Source organism: Anopheles merus, chromosome 2R (assembly GCF_017562075.2).
Source record: "Anopheles merus strain MAF chromosome 2R, AmerM5.1, whole genome shotgun sequence".
NCBI lineage: Eukaryota > Metazoa > Arthropoda > Insecta > Diptera > Culicidae > Anopheles > Anopheles merus.
Window position 1 is genome coordinate 16,934,927 of NC_054082.1, and position 25,375 is coordinate 16,960,301.

The 25,375-nt window shown below is 48.0% G+C and overlaps 3 protein-coding genes across 3 annotated transcripts; 1 reads left to right on the top strand and 2 right to left on the bottom strand.

The window, feature by feature from the left end:
* Window positions 1-658: 658 nt before the first annotated feature.
* On the bottom strand, window positions 659-2,821 carry LOC121591042 (cell cycle checkpoint control protein RAD9A). Its single transcript, XM_041911376.1, has 3 exons — window positions 2,710-2,821; window positions 2,411-2,646; window positions 659-2,336 (listed from the first exon to the last, which is right to left on the bottom strand). The coding sequence occupies exons 1-3, from the start codon at window positions 2,741-2,743 to the stop codon at window positions 927-929; spliced, it is 1,680 nt and encodes a 559-aa protein (XP_041767310.1). The 5' UTR covers window positions 2,744-2,821; the 3' UTR covers window positions 659-926.
* A 3,597-nt stretch (window positions 2,822-6,418) lies between these two features.
* LOC121589570 (3-oxoacyl-[acyl-carrier-protein] reductase FabG-like) lies at window positions 6,419-7,594 on the top strand. Its single transcript, XM_041908589.1, has 3 exons — window positions 6,419-6,525; window positions 6,593-7,188; window positions 7,259-7,594. Exons 2-3 carry the CDS (start codon window positions 6,636-6,638, stop codon window positions 7,474-7,476), a joined length of 771 nt encoding a protein of 256 aa, XP_041764523.1. The 5' UTR covers window positions 6,419-6,525; window positions 6,593-6,635; the 3' UTR covers window positions 7,477-7,594.
* On the bottom strand, window positions 7,534-8,585 carry LOC121589569 (3-oxoacyl-[acyl-carrier-protein] reductase FabG-like). The gene has a single exon (XM_041908588.1). The coding sequence runs from the start codon at window positions 8,400-8,402 to the stop codon at window positions 7,644-7,646; it is 759 nt and encodes a 252-aa protein (XP_041764522.1). The 5' UTR covers window positions 8,403-8,585; the 3' UTR covers window positions 7,534-7,643.
* Window positions 8,586-25,375: the final 16,790 nt, after the last annotated feature.

The window sequence follows — 25,375 nt, forward strand, 5'->3', positions numbered from 1 at the left end:
AGTGCGCGCTAGAGAGAAAAATGACCCTAAGCCCCTAACACTTCGATGCGAATCCCTCATGCATGTCCGTTTGTGCCTCGTTCAAGGAGGTTCAAGAGCAAGAGCAAGAGCAAGAGAGAGAGAAAGAGAGAGAGAGAAAGAGAGAGGGAGAAAGAGAGAAAAAGAAAATCAGATAGATAGATAGAGCATTAGAGCATAGAGAAGACGCACGCGTACCCGTACCCACACGGCAACGGACCACAACACCGACGCTGCCGATACTAATCGGACAATAATCGACGCCGACAGACCCGTTCCACGTCTCCGAGAGAGCGATGGAGTGCGATATGGAAGCCGTGTTGTTGATGGAACAACCGCCCCTCCCATGGGGAAACTGGGGAAAAGGCCGGGCAACTACCACCACCACAGACGACGCGGACGTAAACGAGAAGCAAGGGAAACACCCCGAACACACACTGACTAGGAGTTTTAAGATAATTTATTTATTTATTTAAATTATTTATTTATTTAATTTATTCGTACGGATGTGTACAACAATCAACGGACAACAACACCACAGAGACTTTTGCTACTGCTAAAACCATCTCTACCACCCAACTGCTAACACAAACACGCTGTGTGCTGCAAAAAAAAAAAACCTGCTGGAACTCTTTTTTTGCGTGTGAACCAAAAGAAAGTGATAGCCGCAGACATTGCTCAACAGTAGAACACGTACACATACAAGACCACATGTTACACAAGTACGAAAGGACTCAAATAAAAAAGAAACGAACAAAACGGACGCGAGAGATTGTAAAAACAAAGCACCCAACACACTCCCGTCCTTCTTGCGGTGGGCGTGTGCGAGTTTCGAGTTTTTTTGTTGTTGTTTTGGCTGCTGTCCTGTACCTTTACGTCCGAATCATGTGGCCCCAGCGGTACGGAGCTCACGTGCTCGTGTTGTCCTGTCCCTCCTCCTCCTCCTCGGAGTCCGAGTTGGGCGCAAAGAGTTGGCTACAGCCGGGCTGAAAGGCGGGATTGAACGTTGGCTCGAAGCAGCGTCGGAAGATGTGGCGCAGCTTGGCCTGCTTTCGCTTTCGCTCCTCAATCACGTCCGGTGACTCGGGGACACTGTCGTCGGCCGGTTTTGCCTGCCTGCGCCCATCACCCGGTGTCGTCGTTGGTTCGTGCCGGGGTGGTGAACTTTCCGCCTGGGGTCGTTTGCGGGAAAACATGGAATCGGTGCTCCGTACGGCGGACAGATTGCTGGCGGCCTGTTCGATCCTTGGCGGCGACGCTGGTCGGTTGTTTGCCGGGATGGAAAACGAATCATCCGTCAGGGTCGGTATCGAGTCGAGTCGGTCGAGCGGCTGCGCGTTTGTAGTTTGCTGTGGAAAATTTAAGCCCTCGAGGAAGGGAAGATTTTCCGTGTGCTTTTCCAGCCCGAACAGCGCCTCGGAGGAGGGTGCACCAGCGGGGGAGACACTTGGTGCGACCGCACTTAACCGTGATGGTCGCAGCAGGCGAACCGAGCTCCCTTCCGCGGGTTGGTGCGTACGTTCGCTGCGCATTACCGCATTGCCGTCCGTTTCGTTGCGTAGCACACTATTGGCACGGTGTGGTGTAGTATTCGGTTGGGAAACGACGTTCTGCGACGAACCGACGACCCGCTGGGCGTTAGCTTGCGATGCTGCCGTGTTGCCATCGTTACCATCGCTGGTAATGTCTTCGGTTAGGTACGTGTTGATTGCTTCACTGTCCATAGCAACGGAGCGGTTGGACGCGTTGCGATCGATCGCTTTTCGCCGATGGGCCCGACGGCTGGTCAGCTGGGCGGAGGGTTTCATCGTGCCCATGATGAACTTGGCATGCACCACCTCGGCCTTGCTCATCTCCAGCATGAGCGGTGAGCCGGGCGCGGAAAAGCTCATGCGCACGTTCAGCTTGTTCAGTGCGGCAAACATCGTGATCGCTTTGAACTCTTTGTAGCAAAAGATAAGGTTCGCCTTGTCGGCCAGCTGGTACGCCTGGAAGGCGGACGAATCGATCGAGAGCGTCGAGCGGAGCGTGGAACGATCGGCCTGCTCGTTGTCGACGTAGTTGGAGACGATCGTTTTGCCCTCGTTCAGGTCGAACGAAATTTCATCGACCGAGTGGTACAGATGCACCAGGATGTTGGTGAACACTTTGTGATTGCCGACGATCTCGCTCGGGAACGTTTGGGACAGATTGAGCGAGTTGATGTGTTCGCTTTCGAGGAGAAAGATTTTGTGCGTCTTCAGTACGTCCGACTTGCAGCGGAACTGGAATATGATCTTCGACTGGTTTACCTCCAGCCAAATTTTGCACGTTTGTATCTGAAAACAGAAACGTGTGTAACTAAAAAGTGAAAACACGTGTGTAACGCGTGGGCCACAACCGTGGAGCTTACCGTGGCGAGGCTCTTGAAAATCTTCAGTATCGGTTTGACCGATATCTTGCAGCAGTTTTCATCCGGCGTGTCCGAGCTGCCCTGCTGGAAGCTGATGAAAAAGTCGCGCCGCAACTGTACGACCGCGTAGGCCGTGTTGGTGGAGTTGATCGTTTTCAGATCGAGCCCGTCCGGGGTGGCCTCGAAGTAGAGCTCGTTGCCGATTTTGGAGAAGCAGTTGACAGCACGTGCCAGCACTGGGAAAAGAATGGGCGCTTATCAGAATCACAAAACAACAGAAGTGCAAGAAAATGGCATACTTTTCACGTTAGCACCGGGTAGAACGAAATTCATCGTTAATTATTTCACCAGCAACAGAAAGAAAGCACGAGAAAGAACCGCCAAGGTTTTGCGAAACCAAAACAAACAAACTGCCGGGAAGTTTGACCAGAGTGGCCAGATTATTTTTGCGGTTTTCGGTAGGCGCATCAAAATTTTATCGGTAGTTTTCGGTAGGAGTTTAAGATTATTTCGGTAGTTTTCGGTAGGCTTTGAAGTGTTGAGCGGGGGGGGGGGGGGGGGGTTGTCGTAGATGGAAGCTAATCTGTCCCATGAGGAACAGCACGAGAAAATAACATCTTTCATTTATTTAAAGGAGATAGTTTAGATTTGGTTCATAGCGCCCGCTGCGCAAAGCGACGGAAGAAATCCAAGCGTTCAGAGAATTTTATCATGCCTCCCGCTGCGCAAATTCGAGCAGTTTTCTGCGCAGTTTTTTGCGTCGTTTTGTGTCAAAAAATACGGAAAAAAATACGCTAGACTTCAGCCAAAACTACGATAGCCAGCGTATTTATTGCAGTTTTTAGGTGCGGAACGAGCGCCATCTGTTGAAGGAATGGATGAACTATTTCAGACGGTGGAGCAAAAAAACGGCCGAAAAATTCAAAAATATTGGCGCCCATTCCTTCCTCCTCCTCTTCCTCTAACTCCCTTCCCCTCCCTGCCTTGCCTTATACTTGCGCTTCAGCCCGTGCCTTTCGCCGTCAGCTGATTGTGTGTATGCGTTGGTGTATATGTACATTGCGGTTGTGTATTGTAATTGGTGGGTGTTAGCATTTATTTATTCGTGTGTGACCTTGACGATGCGGGAGGAGAAGCTGGTTCATTTTGGGATTTAAAGTGTTATCGGTGTATTGATGGTTTATTTTATTTCGTGCCGCTGCTGATGAGGCCATTTAATGCCCGTGCCAATCGAGGGTGAAGAAGCCTATTTAAAACAAGCGTAGGAGAACGTCTAACACTAAACTAATATTTTTTTATTAGAACATGTTTGATGCTTCAATGACCTTCTAAGCATCATGTAGCACGGCGTATAGTGGCAATAATTTTTTTTTTTTTTTTTTTATTCAGGAGTAACAGTTTTGGGTCTCGACACACACACGCACACAGCGCGGGGAAAGTGACCGTTCACTCTATCATGTCGCGATCCCCCACCCCGCCCGGCGCTTTGAATGAGGATGCGATACAAGAAAGCTGAACCAGCCGTTCTACCGATACGGTAGCCGTAATCGATCATGCGGGGAGGGGGGGGGGTCTGGTGGGGGGGGGGGGAGTGCGTGCTTGCGTTCGCGCTTTCGTGGGTGCGTGCTTGCGTTTGCGCTTTCGCGGGTGCCTGCCCGCGTACACGCGTACGTGCATGTGTGCTTGCGTGCGTGCTCGCGTGCGTGTGTGTGTGTGTTTTGTGTGTGTGTGTGTGTGTGTGTGTGTGCGTGTGGAAACCCCAAAACTATTTGATTCTGATGCGTACATTTTCATCCGCTACGGCTACAAAGTCCATGCATTTTCGATTTCGCTACCTGAGAGACAACACAACTATCGGATTGGCACCACGATCTTTGCGATCGGTTCTGCTGTTGGGGGTGTTAAAAAGGCACACGATCGAAGCAAACGTGCGTGTGATATGTAGCAAATTTCTTTCGCGCATATGGTGCTGCACCTGCCCGTCCAGAATCTGGCGGCTTGTTGGTTTGGAAAAGTTATCATGACGCCGATTGACCGGCATTGCCTTGGAATGGGTTCGGATCGGTAGGTTCATGTTTTAGTCGAGTGAATTCCGTGCATTTGTCGCGCCACAGCGGTAGACCCGGCAGCACCAAAGTCAAAACAAAAACCTTCCCCGAGTGTGGACTGCTATGCTAAGTTCTTCTTCTTCTTCTTCTTCTTATTATTATTATTATTGGCGTAATGGCCTACGCGATCATGCCGGCCTTTTCAGGACTTGAGTACCGCGTAGCCGGTGACTAACCCCTTGCTACGGCGGACGGTTCATACGCGGTTAGAACCCACGACGGGCATGCAGATGTGCGGAATGTTGGCGGTGCCGCGGGACCGCTCCTATCCAGCGTGCAACTTGCATACTGCCACACTGTCTCCTGTTCGATGCATACGCTGCAGGCAGGGGGAAGGATGCACCTTCACGATAAAAAAAACACGGCCATGAACCAGCGGTAGACCTAACGATAGGCGGACTAGGCGGTCGCCGAATATCGCTAGTCTGTAGTATGCCGTATGTCTACAAGTGGACAGAGTATTAGCGACAAGGGCCCCCGGAAAGATGGTCTTTAGGGCTCCGTGGCTGGAGAAAACCATTTGCACCTCCCCTCCCCCCATGGCAACTACAATTTTAGGGCCTGTGACCGATGATCGTAGGGGTCCCATGGCCACCCCCCTTCCCGCCGGCAATTTAAGTATACTGTTCAATCTCCCAACAGCTGTGTGCCACTACCCCCTCCTCCCTGTCATCAGTTACCATTGACAGGGGCCTCAATTCGTCTTTCCGCCTTTCATGAACACCTTCCTTTCTTTGACCGATGACATTTCGGAAAAAAACACATTTGGCGACAGTTTTGCACACACACGCACGCTCATACCCTTGCGCAGACGGCTCAGCATATCTGTGTAATCTACAACATACGAAAGCAAAAGCTTAGTGTAATGAAATTATGCTTAATGCTTAACACGTTCAGATCGATGACAGGCCCCACTGCCTGCCAGTGAACTTTCCAGCCTGCGTTCTAGGTGCTGGTGGAAAGGAAAGTTGATGAAAATCAGCGCCGGGATGAACGTGTTAATGCGAATTAGGATTCAGCGCGTTTCACAGCAAACCCTCCAGCGTTAGCTAGCGATTCCTTAGTCATTTTTACATTGCAGCAATTGAACTTATTGCGCTTTTTTTGTTTGATTTGTGAAAATGCAACTTCATCGCCGCAATGTTTGTTAACGGCTTTTTTGATCGCCACAGCAACTCATGAGCATTGACCACACGCGAGAAAGAGATAGCGCTATGGTGGGAAAAAGCACGGACGACGGCTGACAGCGATTGGCCGTCTGACGCACCAACACATCCAAACCTTCGACAGCCCCCTCAGGCGAGGGGTATGAGGCAGAGTCAGGGACGGGTAGCTCGAAACGCTGCTCGACAAATTTGCCGTAGGAGGGAAAAAGAAGGCCTGAGAAAATGTGCGAAAGGGCATGATTTCTTCCGTCGCTTTGCACAGGGGGGTAGTTTTGGCTGAAGTCTAGCGTATTTTTTTCCGTATTTTTTGACACAAAACGACGCAAAAAACTACGCAGAAAACTGCTCGAATTTGCGCAGCGGGAGGCATGATAAAATTCTCTGAACGCCTTGATTTCTTCCGTCGCTTTGCGCAGCGGGCGATTTATCTGACTGGGTTAGTTGTCTCTGTTTAAGTTCTGGTTCTGGTTGCTAGTGATTTCCATATAGAGTTTAATACATTAAGTGATTTGGGAAATGGTAATATGACTTTTTGGTCAGTATTACGAAAAAATCTGTGATTTTCGGTAGGATAAATGAAAAATCGGTAGTTTTAGGGGGCTCATCTGTGAATCGGTAGGCATATCAAAAATCGGTAGGAATACAGATAAATCGGTATTTCTGGTCACTGTGAGTTTGACAACCGAATGCCGGCGATCTGTCAACGTGTTTACACTGCTCGCGGTTGAGTTGGGTTTGAAATTCACTTCAAATCACTTGACAGGAATTGGGAGAACATTTCAACAACAATTGGCAAAGATAAGAAGTCGCCAGCAACTGGGGTTATAGATAAAACTCAATTGTAAGTGAATAATTGTCCAATTATCTGGCTGCTTTGGAGCAAACAATACATTTGATCTATCATCTAGGCATCGTGATATCAACCGCTCTGCTTCGTGCCTTACTTCTGCAATGGATTTCACCGGTAAAGTGGTGCTGATTACGGGAGCCTCGTCCGGCATTGGCGAGGGTACGGCCATCTATTTTGCCAAGTTTGGAGCGTCCCTCGCACTTACGGGACGCAACGAGGCCAACCTGAAGAAGGTGGGCGACGCGTGTGAAGCGCAGTCCAAGAGCAAGCCGCTCCTGATCGTCGCCGACGTGACCAAGGAGGAGGACAACAAGCGCGTGCTGGACGAGATCGTGGCCAAGTACGGCAAGCTGGACGTGCTGGTCAACAATGCGGGCATACTGGGCAACGGATCGATCGAAAACACGAGCCTGCAGCAGTACGATGAGCTGATGAACACGAACGTGCGCGGTGTGTACCACCTGACCATGCTGGCCGTGCCGCTGCTGATCGAAACCAAGGGCAACATCGTGAATCTGTCGAGCGTGGCTGGCAATCGTTCGTTTCCGGGCATTTTGGCGTACAGCATGTCGAAGGCGGCGATCGATCAGTTCACGCGCTGTACCGCCCTGGAGCTGGCACCGAAGCAGGTGCGCGTGAATGCCGTCAATCCGGGTAAGTGGTAATTGCCGGTGGTCCGGGTTGGAATTTGGGCTAATGTGTCTTCTTTCCTCTTCCCGCTCAGGTGTCATCATTACGGACATTCACAAGCGCGGTGGAATGGATGAGGAATCGTACGCCGCTTTTCTGAAGAAGTGCGAACAAACCCACGCACTGGGACGCCCGGGTGTGGCCGAGGAAGTCGCTTCCACGATCGCCTTTTTGGCGTCGGACGGTGCCAGCTTCATTACCGGCGTGACGCTCAACGTGGACGGTGGAAGACACGCCATGTGCCCTCGGTAAAGTGCGGCGTGCTGCGTTTCCTCCTGCAAAAAACGGATCAAACAAAAACGCATTTCATACATTTATATATTTTCGAACGATTTTATTCGAAGTAAAACACTTTAACGAACCACTTTAATTATGAGAATGCCTTCTTTGCTTAAAACCTAACTCTCGCACTAATCGCCTTAACGAGGGCACATCGCATGGCGACCACCGTCGATCGGCAGGCTGGCACCGGTAATAAACGATGCAGCATCGCTCGCCAGAAACACGATCGCATCGGCCACCTCGGACGCCTGGCCCGGCCGGCCCATGGCGTGGGTGTTTTTCGAGTGCTCCAAAAACTTCGCGTACGTCTGCTCGTCCATGCCGCCGCGCTTGTGCAGATTGGTCACCGTAACGCCCGGGTTGACGCAGTTCACCCGCACACCCTTGGCCGCCAGCTCGAGCGCAACGCAGCGCGTGAACTGATCGACGGCCATTTTCGAGATATTGTACGCCAGCACGCCCGGGAACGAGCGGATCCCGTTCACGCTGGACACGTTCACCACGTTGCCCTGCGACTGCAGCAGGTGCGGCACGGCCAGCATCGTCAGATGGTACACCGCCCGGATGTTGGTGTTCATCACCCGATCGTACTGCTCCAGGCTGGTCGTTTCGATCGTGCCCGTTTCGATGATGCCCGCATTGTTAACGAGCACATCCAGCTTGCCGTACTTCTCGATCGTCGCCTTCAGCACGCGCTCCGTATCGGCCTCCTTCGAGATGTCGCCGGCCACCACGAACGGTGACCCGCCGCACTGGCTGGCCACCTCGTTCAGGTTGTCCACCTTGCGCCCGGTCAGTGCGAGGGAGGCACCGAGCTGGGAGAACTTGAGCGCGGTCGCAGCACCGATGCCGCTGCTGGCGCCCGTGATGAGAACCACCTTACCGGCCAGATTCATGGCTACGGGACACGGGAGCGTTCTATTATGATCGTTATGTAATGTCAACTTGAACACAACAATGTAGTTGTTGCGGTTGTTGTGGTTGTCGGTGCTGTTCCGGACCGTTCAGCTGCACTTGGTAACGGTAATAAACTCATCCAAGCAGGCAGCGCAACGCAACGCAACACACACAACAGCCCGGTGGGGACCAAGCGCGATAAGATTGGATGAAGGTGCCTGTACACGAGCGCAATGCGGGAAAAGGAAATCACATTTTTCTGGAGCGTTAAGCATATAACGCTTTCTTTTGATTGCTTAAAATACTTTTTAAAAAATGTGAAATTCATCAACTTTTTGTTGGTTTTAATGCTTTTGCAAACACTCAGCAAATTGAATTATCACTATCAACCGAGCAGTAGTAGTGGTGACACATTTGCACGAAAGGGAAATAAGCGAAACGAAATTATGCTCATTATTCACTTCCCACTTCCTGCAAAGGACAGAGGAAGGCGCTCCGTGGACAAATCGTTCCTTTCGCTGAACATTTCCGTGCTGCTTTTTCTTCTTATTTACCGCCTTTTCATTGCATTTTGATGACCACATTTGCAGGATTTAATGGCCGTTGTGGTTGGCAAATGAAAAATGTCCACCGCATACAATGGCGGACGGGCGCATGATGCATTGCCCCCTCCCGGCCAAAAATCCCGGCACAAATTAGACGCTGTGGAAGTGTAATTATGCAAAACTTTTGAAAATTGAAGTGCATGTTCCTGGGAGATATAAAAAAAAAACAGGCCCACCAACTGAACACTTATCACTGGTGCAAATCCACCTCGAGCTACAAACTGATACTTTGTTGCCAATGACATTTTGTTTCCACTTTCCACTCATCCAAATCTTTGCACTCTCATCACACGTAAAGCCCCGGCTAAGAAAGGGAAAACACACTAAGAATCAACAAACAACAGCATTACCAACCGACAAGCTCCTTTTGCGTGTGTGTGCGGTTCGTTGCGGATCCGGTGGCGTTGTAGCACGTGTGCGTTGCCAATCAAGTTGATCGTGCACTCTGTTTGGTATGCCAACTTTTCACTTAAACTCCTCGTTTCAGTCCTGGACATTGCTGTCCTGTGTGTCCGCTCGGAACATAAAAAACAACCCCAAAAAGCAAGAAGCTGTGCTCAAAATCCCGCCGGATTTAGGACCAGCAGCAATCCCCCTGGCTTGGTTTGGTCTTCCCGTCCGGTCAGTTCTGCCAGTCATACCGTGGGAGCAATGGCATGATTTGCACCAATTCACAAAGTTTTCCCTTCTTTTCGTGTAGCTTTTACCTCATCCCCTTTTACCGGTTCAGTGTTCCGTGCCGAGTTTTAACAAGTCTGTTTGTCGAAGTTTTTATTATATTTCCTTCCCCAAATTGAGAAACACAAACGCGTGGCGGGCAGGGCGCGGCCAGGGTTGGGAGGGTTGGCTGGGCAGATAAGTGTGTTGAGCTTTCGGATTAGGAGTGGTTAAAAAGGGCTTCGGTTGGAAACTGTGGGTTAATGTTTAAAGTAAATAAAACAAATTCTTTGACCTTGTTTTAGCTCTCTCTTTCTCTCTTTGAGGACGCTTTGATCACCTGGCGAGTGGGCGAACAGAGTGGGTGCCGGATCTTCGCCAGACCAAACCGCTTGTCTATTTGCGAACGAAGTTCCGTAGCCTGTGATCGAGATAACAATTGTAGCCAAATATCGAATTACGGACGATGTTCTGTGCCGCCATTCAATTCGAAATGTAGAAAGTTAAGCATACAAGTCCATGTTAACAGCCAAACAGTTTTAAAAGCACGGTCCGTGTGGATTGGACTGCTTCATAATTAACCAATTTTGAATCACAAAAAGGTGGAAAGTTAAAAAAGCATTCCATTAATTTAAAAAAGGGTAAACCTTGTCGATATGGTAGATAGTAAAGGATGTGTACTTGGGACGACAAAAGGGTATCCTCGCCCCGTACCAGGAGTTTGCCGTTCTTCTGCTCCTTATTTTTACTCCCAGCAGGAAGCGAAGCGGGAAATTAGCGACAAAGAGTGCGAGCGAAAGCGACGTGCGCGAAAAACCCAACTTTGCTGATAAAAAAAAATATTGATTATGACCCGCATTCCGTAGCCGGTGGGTAAAGTTTTACCATAACTATAGGACCCAATTACCCGTCATCGCAGTGCTTAAGCGAGGAAATGTATTTTTCCGACAGGAACCTTTGGCCCTTGGCACGGGAGATGGAATGAATAGGGCATCCGGCCAGTTGATACGGTCGGTTGTTTGTCGGTTGCTTTTTCTCCCTTTCGCTAAAGTGTGTTGGACATTTGTTGCACTGTTACTGAGCGGGAAAGAGATTAATTTGTTGCTTTTATCCGTTTTTGGATGGAGGGGCCAATATATTTCCCAAACTTCCAACGCTTCCGATGAGGAGCAATGTTCGATTTTGTCTGGGGATTTTTTTCATCAGCCTATACATTGCTAGAATTAAATGTACGACTTTGTTTTGATGTTAGGCCAGAAAAAAGCGCCACAATATCCAATTCATCCGGTTTTCTAATTAAAGCAAACACAATACTCCAACAACACCTTATTCTGATGAGATTTTGTAGCTCCCATTGCATACAGCTAGGCGCTTTGTTCATTCGACTACATTTTAAAAGCAGCAACCGAAAACGCCTAAAAGTATGCAATGCTCTTTTAGCTAGCTATCATATCCTAGCAATCCGTGCCGTTAAAGTTTCGATGGTTGTTGATGCAAGCGTCTAAAAATAGAAAATACGGTCCCCTCAACAGCCTGCACAGTCACAGACAAATTTAGTTTATCGCACGGATTCGACACGTTCCGGAAATCATATTGCCTCGCTTATCAGTCAAGGGGTAGGAAATTGGAAAAAGCACACCGACCTGCTATGCCGCATCGGATTGGCAGTAAAGATTAGGCCACTGACACACACACACGCACACGAACGCATATGCTACCGTGGTTAAGGTCCCTGTTGGCGCGTACAGCTAATATGCTAACAGAATTAGCTTTAGCAGGCGCTATATTCCGAAAGCTCGATCCTTTCGATACCGTCCCGAAACCGCAACGCAACGCAACAACAGCCAACAAAAAAAAAACAGCAACCCCATTTGCCGGGCGGTAAAGGTTAGTGGTGGACCCCGGTCGATAACCTTATTTCGGCCCGCCTAATCCGGAAGGACTAGAGCAGCAGCAGCAGCAGCAACAGCAGCGATGATATAATTCACGCATCATCAATTTTGTCCATGTTCCGGACAGATTATTCTCGCCTCCAGCGTTGCGCGGGTATGGAGCTCGACAAAGTGCAGCAGAGGCATATACAATGGCGTAGGCCCACCGGTCACACCGGTCAGTGTTGTGAGGAACCATAGGGCAGAGGGTTCCCCGGTGAGAAACAAAACATCAGGATTTATCCGAAAGCGTGGGAAACCGAACAAAATGGCTCCACCGTTCGGATACGCCGTCTGGGTGTTATCGTTCTAAAATGTATTCAACCTTCCCTTCCCCCCAGGTTGCCGTGGGAGCAATAGTGGAGATCAGGCGCTTCTGGGAAATATTTGCAAATCATCAACAATACGCTGCCCTTTTACGTGAAGCAGAGGGCGGCAGGGGCCAGAAATGGGGTGGGATAGCTTTTCGACGCGATTTCCTTAAAGATAAATCATTTTCTCAATCATGGTTCGCTTGCACTGTTGGCCGTTGACTTTGGAAATTCGTAGAAAATTAATACAAATTGGTACACAACCGCGCTGGCGTTGTGGATCTTGGTACTAGCCCGGCCCCCTGCCGCCTTGCTTTCTGGGTTCCGTTTCCATCGCAGTGGTAGTGTTGTGGGGCTGGCAGGTTGGATAAAATTCTACGAAACGGGGGAGCAGGTTCTGCCCGTTCCTGTTTTCTCCCGTTTCATTTAATTTATCTATTTTAAAATGTTGCCCCTCCGTCTCAGTGGTGTGGTGTCCGACCGTCCCCCGTACGGGTAGTGGAACTGCTCTGCCCGAAGCTGCAAGCAAAAGGATCAAATGCTTCTGCCCCGTCACGCAGCATCGAGTAGGCCCTGGAGGGCAAATTTTAAACATAGTGACAGCCGACCATAAATTAGCCGTTGCGTCAGGAATGAAAATTTAATCACCTTTACAATGGGGGAGTGAATACCATTTGCCGAACCCATCGGGCGAACGGAGGGACTGTGTGTATGCAAAGAAAAATGTAAAAGCAAACAGCAAAAAGCACAACAACAAAAAATCCCTCCAACCGTTCCCATTTGCCGCTTTTGCTCTTTACGCTTTTACCTGAGTTTCGGCCTTACGACCCCGGATGGGATGATTCATGCAAACCCCATTTAAGGTCGCTAGCAAGATCTATTAAGGAGAACAGGTCGATGCAAAGCCCGTTGCTAGGTTGCCATTTTCAACTCGCTTTTGACAGTTTCATGAAAAAGTGTTTACAAACAAACGGCTAATAGTTAACGCACAAAAGTGGACGAATTTACTATTAGGAAGGTTATATTGGTTAAATTTCTTGGGGTCAATCACTTCTGGAGAATAAAGGAGAAGTAATTGCAGTCTACTCTGTATTCAGAAACATTGATAACCTTTTTCATTGTTTGCCATTCCGTTACCACAAACCACTACCGTCTGCAACGGTCCTGCTGGAAAAACGAAATATTTAACATGTTCAACAGGGTTAAAGAAGTCCTTTTTACTTTCAATTGAACACTGAGAGTAAAATGAAACATCCAATCGACACACGCTTGTACAATATACATACCGTCATTTACTTTTAGTCATTTATTTAGTCATTTAGTCATGTAATATTCTAATTGGATTCTAATTCTTCAAATATTCTAACAGGAATTGAATGTAAAATGCTGAACTAAACTCTCATTCACTCCATAGCAACGTCCATCGCTAAACATAAACAATGTTCACTTTAACTGTCAAAATTTTCCCATGGCTTTCTGTCAATTTACTCTAAGTGCTTCGACCTGTTCTCTTTCAAGGACCTTGGTCGCTAGTATCATGCAAATTTAAGCAGGCGGTGAAGTAAAACCAATATTTTCCGGGACGCTATGTTTGTTTTTTTTTTTAAAGAAGGCGATTTAGCAAAACGAACCCAACGGAGAAAAGGGCATCTGTGCAAGGCAATAAATAATTACAAACATTTTGCTGCTCGCACTGAAGCCACTCGATATTGCTACAAATTGTCGGGCACTGTTGCATTTGTTTCAGAGAGGGGCGCGACAAAAAAAAAAACAAAATCAATTCATCTGCTTTGGTGGTTTTTTCTCGCTTCGATTACAAACCATAGCCACCGATTTAATGTGGCTTAACGGATTGACGGATGAACGTTTTAAATTGCTTACGGTTGTGACTAAACGATGGTACTTGTTCGATCTAAGCTTGTTTTGTTCTTTTTTTGCTGTTGTTGTTGTTGTGTGCCCAATTGCGAAGATAGCACGTAAGTTCGCTCGTTCGTTGCAGCGGCACGCGATAGCAGCAGGGAAGAGAAATGATGCGGGATTTTAGAGCACTTTTTTCCTCCGCAGCTGCTGCTGCTGCTGCTGCTGCTGCGTGTAACAACATCACTTGTGCAGAAGGAGCAAAACAATGCCCTCGCCACCCCCCACCAAACAAACCCGTTGTGGTTCGTGGAGGCGCTGCCGGTGGCTGCCGAGTGAAATCAAGATCGATGAAGATGAAGTGGTTCGGAAGGACAAACCCATTAATCCTGCACCAGAAATGAATCCGTTTGCGTGGTAACACGATTTTTTCACTCGCTTCTATCGTATCTCTCGTCCCAATGGTGTCAGTGGAATAAGACTTTCTATTCTTCTTATTTTGCACAAGACTCCAACAGCCATTTTTTTTTTGTCGGTACACTTTTCCGCGTAAGCGTATCAGGCGTGTCAGATGCTTCGAAAAGGGAAGCCGGACTTCCATATCGCGCGCGCAAAAAAAAAGGAGTCGCAGTAAAACAAAAGCGATGACTTACAGCAGCAGCTGGCGGGGCACCGGGCCAGTCACCGGACAATGAATGCCAATGCAAGGGTTGCTGCGCGGGGCAGGGACGGAACGAAAGGGCGAAGGATGAAAAACTGGGGGAAAAAAACCCCCCGTCAAACGAAAACTCATTATTCATTCTTTGCGTCGAACGGCGTTATCCATCGACGTAAAGCGAACAAATGAACGGGAAAAAAGGGTCAGAGGCTTGGCTTTAAAAAAGCTCTCGGCCTTCAACAGTGGGTGGCAGCCGGGTACAGAATACTCGCCTCGCCTCTTCCTCTCCCCGCCCGAGGCGATGGACCGTCAGTCCACGCTGTCATACTGGCGCACTGCATGCGCCGCAAGGCTTACAACGCGCAGGAGATATGCTAGGCTTTGTGGGACTACGCTCCATTCTTGCTGCCGATGCAAGGAAAGCGCAAAGGGTAGGGCCGCTTATAATGAAACGTGACGCTGACAGCAGCACAATGAAATTACAGAAACAGCATACGACCCGAAGAAATAACGCCCAACACGCTGTGCAAGGGGATTGCCGAGCATGAAATAAAGCGTACCACTGCAAATGGCAACCTTTCCGTTGCAGGTCGTGAACATGCTTAATAGCTCGTTGCGAACCATGTTCACAAGTCGATACGGAGGTGGCCGCCACCAAACACACACCCACACACACACACACACGCATATAGCAAATTGCAGCGTGTGGCGGGGCGCATCGGTATGCGCATTTTGCACGCCAGGTTCCGGTGAAAGGATCTGGCGTTGGCGGGCAGGTTCGCTCTCTTTTTTTATTCGCTTACTGCCCTACCCTCTTCACTCTTCACAAAGGAATCAATTTGAACTAACTAAAGCTTTCCTGGTTTCGTGATGTGATAAGATTATGTGCTCACGGTTTAGCACTGTACTGGTGCTGCTGCTGTGGGAGTATCTTTCAGGGGAGGATTTTATTCACGTTCCACGGCGTTCGACGGCATCATCGGCGAGATCTTGTTTGCGGTAGATTTAGTGCGCGCCGGCGGTGTCGAAGGAAAGCAATCGATTCGAGACACTTTCGCGGCGTTTGCTCAGTAAGCGGATTTGCTCCCGAGCCGAGCTGCCGATACGGTTTATCCCTGCATTCACTTGCGAACAGGCGAAGCGAAGCGAAAAGCAAAAGGGCACATTCGTTTAACGTTTTTGACGCTATTTGCATACATTCGAGGTGGAGCTGTAGGGCAAAAGCGCGGCATCGAACGGCCGAACCGTTGAAAGTAAACGTGGGCAGCAAAACGCACAACACTGCACGCCTAAAGGTATGCAATTCGCGCAACGCTTTTAGCGCTTGCACGTCCTACACTCATCACAGCAGCAGCTGTCACGCTTCCCCCTCCCACCCGAAAAACTTTACATTCCGGAAAGTAAGAAAACCAGCGGGCCCTTTCCCACCTCACCCTCAAACTACCCACTTTATCTCGGTTGAATTAACGCTCAATCAAAGATTAATTTATACGCAGTGCATTAACGTGTTGCAATTCCCCAGGCCACCATTAATTTTACCGGTCTCGGGTACGGGTCGGGTTGTGTTGGGCCCTTTTTTCCCCCTTTTCCGTTTTCCCCAAAGCAGCAGACAACAACATGTGCCGGATAAATTATCTTCCCTCAATCACGTCCCACGCTGTGTGTGTGTGTGTGTGTGTGTGTGTGTGTGTGTGTGTGTGTGTGTGTGTGTGTGTGTGTGTGTTTATGTGTACGTTCCATGTGTTAACTGCTGGTGCATGGGTGAGCCGTCGTGTTTAATCCTTTGCCCTTCCGTCTAACCGGCACGCGCACCGGTGAGCAAAAGTGCGTACAACCCATCCCCTTAAAATAACATAAATTATGGACCAACTGGTCCTTCGTCTCTTTTCCTTTAAAAAAAACCCCTCTCATTGCTCTACACTGCCCGCAATGGCGGCCTCGAGAATGGAAGGCAAAAGGATAAGTGTATTTAATCGAGTAAACAATCCCGTTTTCACAACCTACAGGGTAAGGGTACGCCATGTCTGTGTGGTGGGCACAGTTAACCGTGGAAAAATAAATGTGATTCGGAACTTTCCTTTTTTTGGTGTTTGTGTGTGTGTGTGTGTAAAGCTCCATGAAAAGGCGTCCGACACATGAATTCAATTTTAAGGGTTTCGCTTTGTAACAACTACAACAAAAAAATGGCAAAAGAAATATGGAGTTCGCCGTACAAATAAACCCTCTCGACAACATATGGGCGAAGCATTTGCCACCCAGCAGACTACCGCTTCGCTTCGCGGGAGGGGAAAGTGGGTAAAATGTGGTTTAAAATGTGATTCAAGCAGTGAAAACCGGTGAGCGGCAATGCAAAAAGGTGCCCCAGAGAAAAAGAAAAAAAAACGGTTTCACAAACCTGTGTGCGAGGGGTATGGGATCGTCTTTTCTAAATGGAATTTTTGCCCATTAAAACGAATCAACAATAACAAAAACAGCGACAACAAAAAAACCCTCCGCGAAGGACGAAAGCTTTCCCTTCGCACGCGACTTGGCAACTCGTTCTAATCTGTACGCGGTTTTCGTCCCGAGCCGTCGAGTGTGGGTTTCTTCTTCCTTTTCCGTTTTTTTTGCACCCCATTTCCATGTTAAATATAATTGCCAAGTTTTCAGTAAATACAATTTATGAGTAACTTCACCAAATACCACTCCGGAGCAGGCAGCAGCAGCACCAGCAGCCTGTAAACGGTCCCCCCGGAGGAGGGAAGGATACCGATGGCACCACGGCGAAAGGTGGCAGAAGCGTTCGAGGAGGATGTTTTAACTTAGGCAATAAGCCCACAACTTTGGGTGGGACGCACACGCGAAATACTGTGCTGTGCGTGCGCTAGAGCGACTCCCGGAATGTCCGCAAAATAAATGCGAAAATGCGGAAGTGCGATACATCAGCGGGATCGTGTCGTTGCCGAGTTCGATTCGAGCAATGGTGTGGGAAGCAAAGCTGGGGGAAGAAATAGGCAGACAAAAACAGGAACACATAGAAAACATACTTCGTTTCCTTATTTCCCTCCCTTCCCCGTGTCGGAATGTTGCCTATTGAAATACTTTTGCTACAATTAAACCATAAAGGTTCTTGTTCCACCCAGCTGGGCGGGACTGCTGGCGATCGCTTCGTTCCACTACCACCAGCAGCCGCCGCGGCAGCAACACGAAACGCATGAATGGCGAACGTTTGTCCCTCTGTACGAGGCAAACGAGAGAGTGGGAGTGAGAGAGAGAGAGAGAGACAGTCCGAAGGAAAAGCGCGGCCCAGCTTAATATCCCCGCCGCTTCTCATCTTCCTTCCCGCCTAACGGTACCAAGCGGAAAGCAAAGTTTTTGTGCCTGCGTTAACATTCCAAATTTCCCCGCGAAACAAACTTTTGGTAGCGCAAGCAGAGGAAGAGAAAAAAAAAACGAACCCAGAAAACACTCGCGGGCAACAGCGAACAGGAGTGATGGCAAAGGAAACTGGAAACCACACCACTCTCCTCTCTCGCTTTTCCCCGCTTTCCACTGGTAAAAAGATCCGTTCTTTTTTCGGTAGGTGGCGAGAAGGAAATGGAAGGCCCCGGCCGGGCCGGCAACAGGATTGTAATGTAAGATTTGTAGCTGATTGTAAATTTTTCAACGTTTAAATTTCAATTCCTCACCGATCCACCGGGCGCTATCCTTCGGTGCGCTTGCCCGGTTCGGGCATGCCCTTCCCTTCCAACCTCCTTCGGCAACACGTCAACACAACTGACGTCGCGCGGACAAACTTTCACACACTGACCCCGTGTTCTCGCAGCCACCGCCGTCGTCGTCGTCGTTGTGATTTCTCACTCTGGGTGTCGGTTTTGCGGTTTAACCTCGGGCGCGCCAGAACCTTTTCTATCGAAGGGCGGAAGAATGAAAATTTATGTTGCTCACGGCCGACCGCATCCTCTATCGCAGCAGCACCGCCCAAACGGTCGACGAATTGATTACAACCGTCGCTTCACCGAAGTGGAGAGTGAAAAGTTTTCCCAATTCATCTTGTTGTGGTTTCGGCTTGGCTGCTAAAGTACTTCTTCCTACACACACACACACACACACACACACACACACACACACACACACACACACACACACACACACACACACACACAACACACACACACCACACACACACACACACACACACCACACACACACACACACACACACATACACATACATACGTATATCAGCAGCCGCCCCAGGGAAGGGCGAGCAAGTGCCGAAAAGGTGAAAGTGATAAAACGGGCCAAACGCAAAAGAAAAACGTCAATTAAACTTGGTCCTTGGCCGGTTAGTTGGGCCGACTTTTCCTCCCCTGTGGGTGGATGTCTAGCAGGTGTGGGTTCGGAGCAAGCAGAAGCAGAGTCAGTGTTGCGCCAAAAGGCGCTCGCTAAGTTCCCGGATGCGCTAGGCAACGCCGTACCGCCGGCGTCGGTAAGTGCTAGAAATGGTTTCGCCAAATTCGCCGCCCAACCGATAAGTGGTTGTTTTAGCACACGAGTTAATTCTCCCGTTTTTGGTGTTTTTATTCTTCTTTTCCGTTTCGTTGTCATTTCATGTTTGCTTAGAGACGCACAAAACTCTGGGGCAAAAGTTGGAGCAAATAATCTGCTACCAGCTAAACTTGCTCCGGCACAGTGCCGGGGCCGATGATGTACACTGAGCACCTCCGGCGGATCTCCCAAAAGTTCGAACGGTTTCTTTTTTTTTCTATATGCGACCAGTAAGGACATAATGAAGGGGGCGAGTAATGAGTCGCCCTCGATTTTCTTGTCCTTTTTGTTCATTTTTGTTTAAAAGCTTAAAACATTAATTTACCAAACTACTGGCGCAGTGTAAATGGTGGAAGCTTTTAGGAAAATCCCTCTCTTTCTCTCTCTTTTTTGCGAACTTTTAATGCATAGTGGTTTTAAGTGTAGTGTGCGTTTGAAAATTGATTCCGAGTAAGATCGATAGCTTTTAGTAGTGTGCAGCAGAAAACTGCACAACCCTTCAAACAACGTGAAACGGAACAGTGCAGCAGAAGAACAGGGCACCAACCGAAATACGATCATTGGTTGCTGTCCAGCGCTGTCCATCTTGAAACGGACACGCCGCTGCCGCAGTTCCCCGGATATGGACGTAATATTGCGAAATCATTGCCCGGGGTTTCCGAGCAGCAATTTCTCATGTTTCGTTTGCATCGACGCCTGTTCTTCCCTGACACTGCTGGCTGCTGGACTAATAGATTGTTTCCCGTGCTGAATCTGGTCCAGCCGTACGATGTCAAGTGTTAGTGTGAAAGCCAAATTGTACCTAGGGAAGGGGGGGGGGGGTTCCATTCTCCGACGCGTCCATGTTTCCTTCTAAACACTCATCCTTCCCTCCCTGCCCGGCTCGGTGGTATGTCGCCGTGTTCTGGACGCTTCGGTGTAATTTGCCGAGAGGCACTGATGTTGTTGAGCTGCCCGGCGGATTCGAATGGCGATAGGTAGGTGTTACGTGACGTTGATATAAAATAGCAATCGCGAGGGGCTTTCGGTTGAATCCGCCTTTGCCACACGGGCGGGAATCATTATTATTGTGCTGGTTTCTTGCAGCTCGAGCTTTGAAGTGGCAGCTCGTTTGGTTTGAAGCGGTTTAAAATTACGATTTATTCTGGCGAACTAGCGGACAGTCAACAGTGATGGACGACAAGGGCAGACTTTGCAGAAAAAGGAAACGTACATGAAACAACATTCAGACCGTACCAGGAAGCTCGGTACTGTTTTAGTCAGTAAAACAATAAAGTAAAAAAAAAAGCTTGTTTGAGGTTTGCAATATTCACTTTGCAACTAATAAAAGCAGCGCCATCTGGTAGGAAATCGTCAAATCAATCAAAGCATTTGCTTTAATTAGTTATGTGGAAACCATGGTGTTTTATAATCCAAAAAAAAAGCCCTTTCCTTTTTAATGAATCGTTTTTCTTTGCCAAGTTAGTGTGAATGCTCGTGAATGCTGTTCAACTGAGCATCACTCCAAACTTCCCGCAACGGCATGCAGCAATCAATGTTCTCGGATTGCAATTTCGGCTTTGATGCATTTGCTTGGTTGGAGCTGCTAGTGGTGGCGGTGCGACCGTGCTGGTGCTACTGCAGGACAAAGTTCGTAATTTAATTCCACCAAAGAAGCAGCCCCAATTCATTTGTACCGTATGCGTACGGAAAGTTGCCGGTAGCGTTAAATTAAGCTCCGGACGAACAGTAGAGAGCGAACAGCTCAAGGGCGAACCGGTGCCTGGAGATAAGGCAAGTTGCGCAAAGAAACCATTGTCAGGGCAGGGAATGAGCTGAGCAAATTTCAAAGTACACGTTGTTCTGCAGCATCCAAAACTAGCTCGAGAGTACGCCAGTGTTTCGGGAATAATTAAAATTGTCATTTGTAGAAACACCAAGCACACTACATTATTGCTGATGGATACTAACTGCTCGGATTGTAGAGTTTATTGCGGGCCAAAAAGGACCCCTCCATCGTTTGTGAACCGACAAAAACTTCGAGACTTGGAGGTTTGAAACATGCTTTTTTCTGAAACTGTATGAAAAAATCCATACATCTTGACATACCAAAAAAAGGAAATAAAACCTTTTAATATGATTTACCTTCCAAAAATCATAATTCGCTTTCGCTTGAACCACCACAATGCGCCACATTGTGTGATGGCAAACACTTGGCACAGATTTTGGCTGTTCTGGGTAGTTTTTTTTTCTGTCTGTGTGTGCTTGTGCCTTCTTTCCTTTTAGGCGTTTTGGCTTTTTGGCTGGTTCATAATGATAATGGCTACCGTTTCTAGCAAATAGCCTCCAGCGACTGTTTGTGTTCGTTCGTTCGTCCCGAAATTCGTTCGTGGGGTGTGTGTGTGTGTGTGTGGGTGTGTGTGCTCTTTGTTCTGTTGCGCATCTCGCCGGAAAATGTGAAAATAAGAAAAAGAAAAAAAACATCTTTCCGGATAGAAAATCAAACATATTGTGCGAACGGTTCATTATTCTTCGCATTGTGTTGGCAGATCAGTACCACAGAGGCAGGCGACGGATGTGACGGACTAAACTTACAGGCCCATATTTTACGGGTGTGTGTCAAAAAGCTAACACAGCTAACAGGACATGGGTTGCAATGAACAGGTAAAACAAATATCTCTACATATGAAGCCAATTTTATCTGTTTTTTTTTTTTTGTTTGCACTGATAAGCGAAAGCAATTTAAACTGATACAAGAGCTCGTTTGAGGCGAGGATGTAACCTTTCACGAACACCCTACTCGTTCGCCTGCAATTTGGACTCGTTCGTGGACAGAGGCAGCGGACAGCTGCCTGGAGGGGCGCGTATCATGTTCAAGCATTCTTAACCAATACTATCACGTACGCATCGCGAACACGCACAGCATTGCCACAACATAATAAAAAAAAAATACCACTGCGTAGGTGACGGTAATGAACTTTGAGCAGCAATCGCAATGATGGTGGTTTGGCCACACCAGGCGCCTCCATCCGACGAGAAGCGAAAAAGCTTTCCCTCTCCCCGCGCAAACAACCCTACCCGATGGGCGTGCGTGTGACTGTGTGTGTGTGCGCGTGGGTTTAAATTGAATAATGGCGAAGAGTAGGCAGGTTGCGCCGAAATGTCGAGATCATGAGAATGTGGCATGCTCTGGAGCATCGTATATCGCGCGCGGCAAAGCGAGCGAGCTAACAAACCGCAATCATTGACACACGGTTTACGTACAATGAATTTATAATTTGTTGTACCGCTTGTGGGGAGAGAGAGAGAGACAGCTTGCTAGCTGATAAGTGGAGAATAGAACGCAACCTTATCATTCCCTTTCGCGAGCACACGCTCCCACCCTTCGCGGGGCGGTTCGAAAAGGCGTTAACAATAGAATGTGTTGTATACGACCAACATGGCACTCTTGTTAACAGTTCGCGCGCAAAGAGCAAGAGTGTAGGGGAATTTGTTTGCGTAAAATGTTGGTACCTATTGCTGTACGGGCAAGCATCATCACGCCGCTGCTGACGAAGACGCGATCACGCTCAGCATGCTAATCCCTGTTAATATGCTACACTGAAACCAAACCTGTTGTGTTGCTCGTACCCAAGAAAGCTCAGCCAGCTTAAGATATTTTACAGTGGTTAAATGAACCACCTCCACCCCCTTGGCTTCCAAGAAGCTAATAGCGATTCATGCTTTCCCACTGTTAGCACATGGTTGGGTGCATTCATTTTTGACGCCCTTGCCACAGCACAGTGGTACGCCTGCACGTACACAACACTTTTAATCTTCCATTTTATCTCACCACACGCTGCAGAGCGAGGTGCATTTCGACTGTAATGAGTTGGAAAACTGTTTCCGCGGTGAAACACACAATGGACAGAAACGTGGCGACTGCCGGGGCACACATACTTATTTTTTATCGCGGCAGCATCCCACGTCAGATTTATGTCATTCCTTCCGCCCCCGTGTGGATGCACAAACGGCACCAGGCCTCAGCGTGTTGTGAGCGGGGCTCTAAAATCAAGGACTTGGGGGCCATGAGCTCTCGACCGTTCTCGGTCCAGTGGTCGTGGGATTGGAAACGGAAACACGAGATCTTGCTATTTTGTTTTTCCATTTTTATCTTTTGTATTCTTCCTATACACCCTTAGCTGTCCGTTTGCAGGGATGGGCAACCGCCTAGAAATAAATAGATGCATAGGCTAAAAATGATAGATCTTAGGTCTGCGATCATATTCGAATTGTACTAAGGTTAGAAGAAGTGCTACTTACAAGCGCTTCGATCAAGCAATTATCAAATTTATTGTGGTATTTTGAGCGATTTGCATTCAATTCTTGGTTCGTTATTCTTGATTTTTGATTTGTGAATCAGTTCGTAGTTGTCGACATCCAGTTTGCAAATCGAGAATCAATCAATATTAATCAATAGCAATATTGTTCATATGCACCGATTTTCATTTCATTTCAGGAATATCTTAACGAATAACGTCATAATACCAACGCTGACCTAGCTCCTCCATTGGTGCCTCATCCCTGACCGGCAGAATCATTGTCCGGTGCGGTGTTGTGGGTTTGCGAAAGAATGCAATTTTCCGTCAGATCACAACCACACTCATCCCCTTCCCCCCCCTCTGGTACACCGCGTGGGCACTTGTTACACGATGGTAGTATACACCAAGCCGGATGTGGTCCCATTCCCATGTTCCTACTACCCGTACGGATGCTTGCTACTGACCGGCAGCAGTTACATCCCACGGGTTCCCTTGCGGTAGCTATTATTTGTCACGAACAAAACCTAAAAAAGAGCGGAAGGAGAATGGGATAGAATGTCCCCATTTGCTCTTATCGCGCGCCATTTTACGACCGATCGTGCTGAGGAGTGTCCGTACCATGTGGGGAGGACATCGCGACGAGGATGCGCCTTGGAGTTTCCATTATTAATGTCGCAATTATATCCGCGCCCCGGTCGACCAAGAAGACCGAGTAATTTGATGCAAATGTATCGCTGCAGTGGGAGCGAAACTTTTGCAAAACCTGCAACCCGGAAGTGGGCAGTGCAATCTGGTGTTGGATTCGTTAAATCGCGGCAAAAATCCAACGGTCTTCCAAAGTTGATGGCGGAGGTAGCGAGTGAAGATAAAGAACCAGAACTGTTCCGGACCGGAACACGATGCTGCTGCCATGATGCCGTGTGTGTGTGTGTGTGTTGCTGGACTAGGGTTTTATATTACATGCTCGTTAGTAGCAGAGCTTGTTAATTTTACACAGCCAGCAAGAAGCGCTTCTCCACGTTGACCCATAAATTGCATAACTTTAGGCGTTTTATAGCACCTCGTTGATCTGGTCGACAAATCAGCCTGGCAGTATGTAATCTTGCTAACCGTTCGGTAGCTTTTCTTGTTGAACAAGCATCTTTTTACTGCACTTTGTGTTGTTTGTGTTTCATGTAAATCTTTCTAAGCGGTGATTTATGTAAACTTGAACAAGAGAGGGCACAGTATCTTCTACGCATTGTGTTTTTGTCTTGTGCTTTCTTCTTGCCAAGGAAGTTTAATCTAGTGCTGCTCTGTCATAATCGTTGGCATACAAATGTACTGAATATCAAACAAGTCGGCTAGAAACAGGAATTGAGAGAGCGCAAAAATTTCCATATTTATTGTATTTTCCTGTTTGACGGCGATCGTGAAGGTATGCCTTCATACCAGAGGGTCCAATATGTTGGAAGATTTTATGATGTTTGTTTTTTTTTGTTGCAATGGAATGATTGTGTCAGAGTTCAGAACGCGCATTGAAGAGAGGACGGTCTACTTTTCCAATCACAAGACAGAAACAGTGGAAGCAGATAATAAGACTGGTTCTCTCTGACCTGACACTGAGCATCGAACTAGTGCTGGAAAGCCATGGAAAAACGTTATACATACTGTCCCGCACAATAAAGAATCGGTATTTTACGTGCTGCTTGATCGTTCGGTACACTTTCTACGGTACCGTTTGTTCGTTAGTGTGCCCTATTTTTTGTATGTTTGTGACAATACTTATTACGATGATGGCTCAATCAGTAGAGGGTTACTAAAAGGTCTACAGCACTGCTCCACCGGAAGCGCGTAACGTACCACAAGTAGTAAGTAAAGTGAAATCATTGTTATAATATGCGGTGGGCCAAGTAAAACGCCATTTCCTCATCATAAAAACCGTTCATAATAGTGGCCACTGCCAAACCCTAAATAGCGTACCTGTGGTGCAAGGTTTTGTGCTGCTTCATAATTATTTTAGTGTGAGATAAACTTTGCCCTCTTTTTTGGGAAGCCCGAAAATAAGAACGCACAGCACACCACCGTCACACAATAGCTCAATTTATTTCAATAACATTCCATTACGCCTAGGATATGGGCTAACTTTGGTCGTACAATAAAAT

Coding starts and splice junctions, on each gene's coding strand:
- LOC121589569 (XM_041908588.1), bottom strand. CDS start 8,402: ATGAATCTGGCCGGTAAGGTGGTTCTCATCACGGGCGCCAGCAGCGGC.
- LOC121589570 (XM_041908589.1), top strand. CDS start 6,636: ATGGATTTCACCGGTAAAGTGGTGCTGATTACGGGAGCCTCGTCCGGC. Junction 7,189..7,258: donor CGTGAATGCCGTCAATCCGG/GTAAGTGGTAAT, acceptor CTTCCCGCTCAG/GTGTCATCATTACGGACATT.
- LOC121591042 (XM_041911376.1), bottom strand. CDS start 2,743: ATGAATTTCGTTCTACCCGGTGCTAACGTGAAAA. Junction 2,647..2,709: donor ACCCGGTGCTAACGTGAAAA/GTATGCCATTTT, acceptor TTCTTTTCCCAG/TGCTGGCACGTGCTGTCAAC. Junction 2,337..2,410: donor TTTTCAAGAGCCTCGCCACG/GTAAGCTCCACG, acceptor TTCTGTTTTCAG/ATACAAACGTGCAAAATTTG.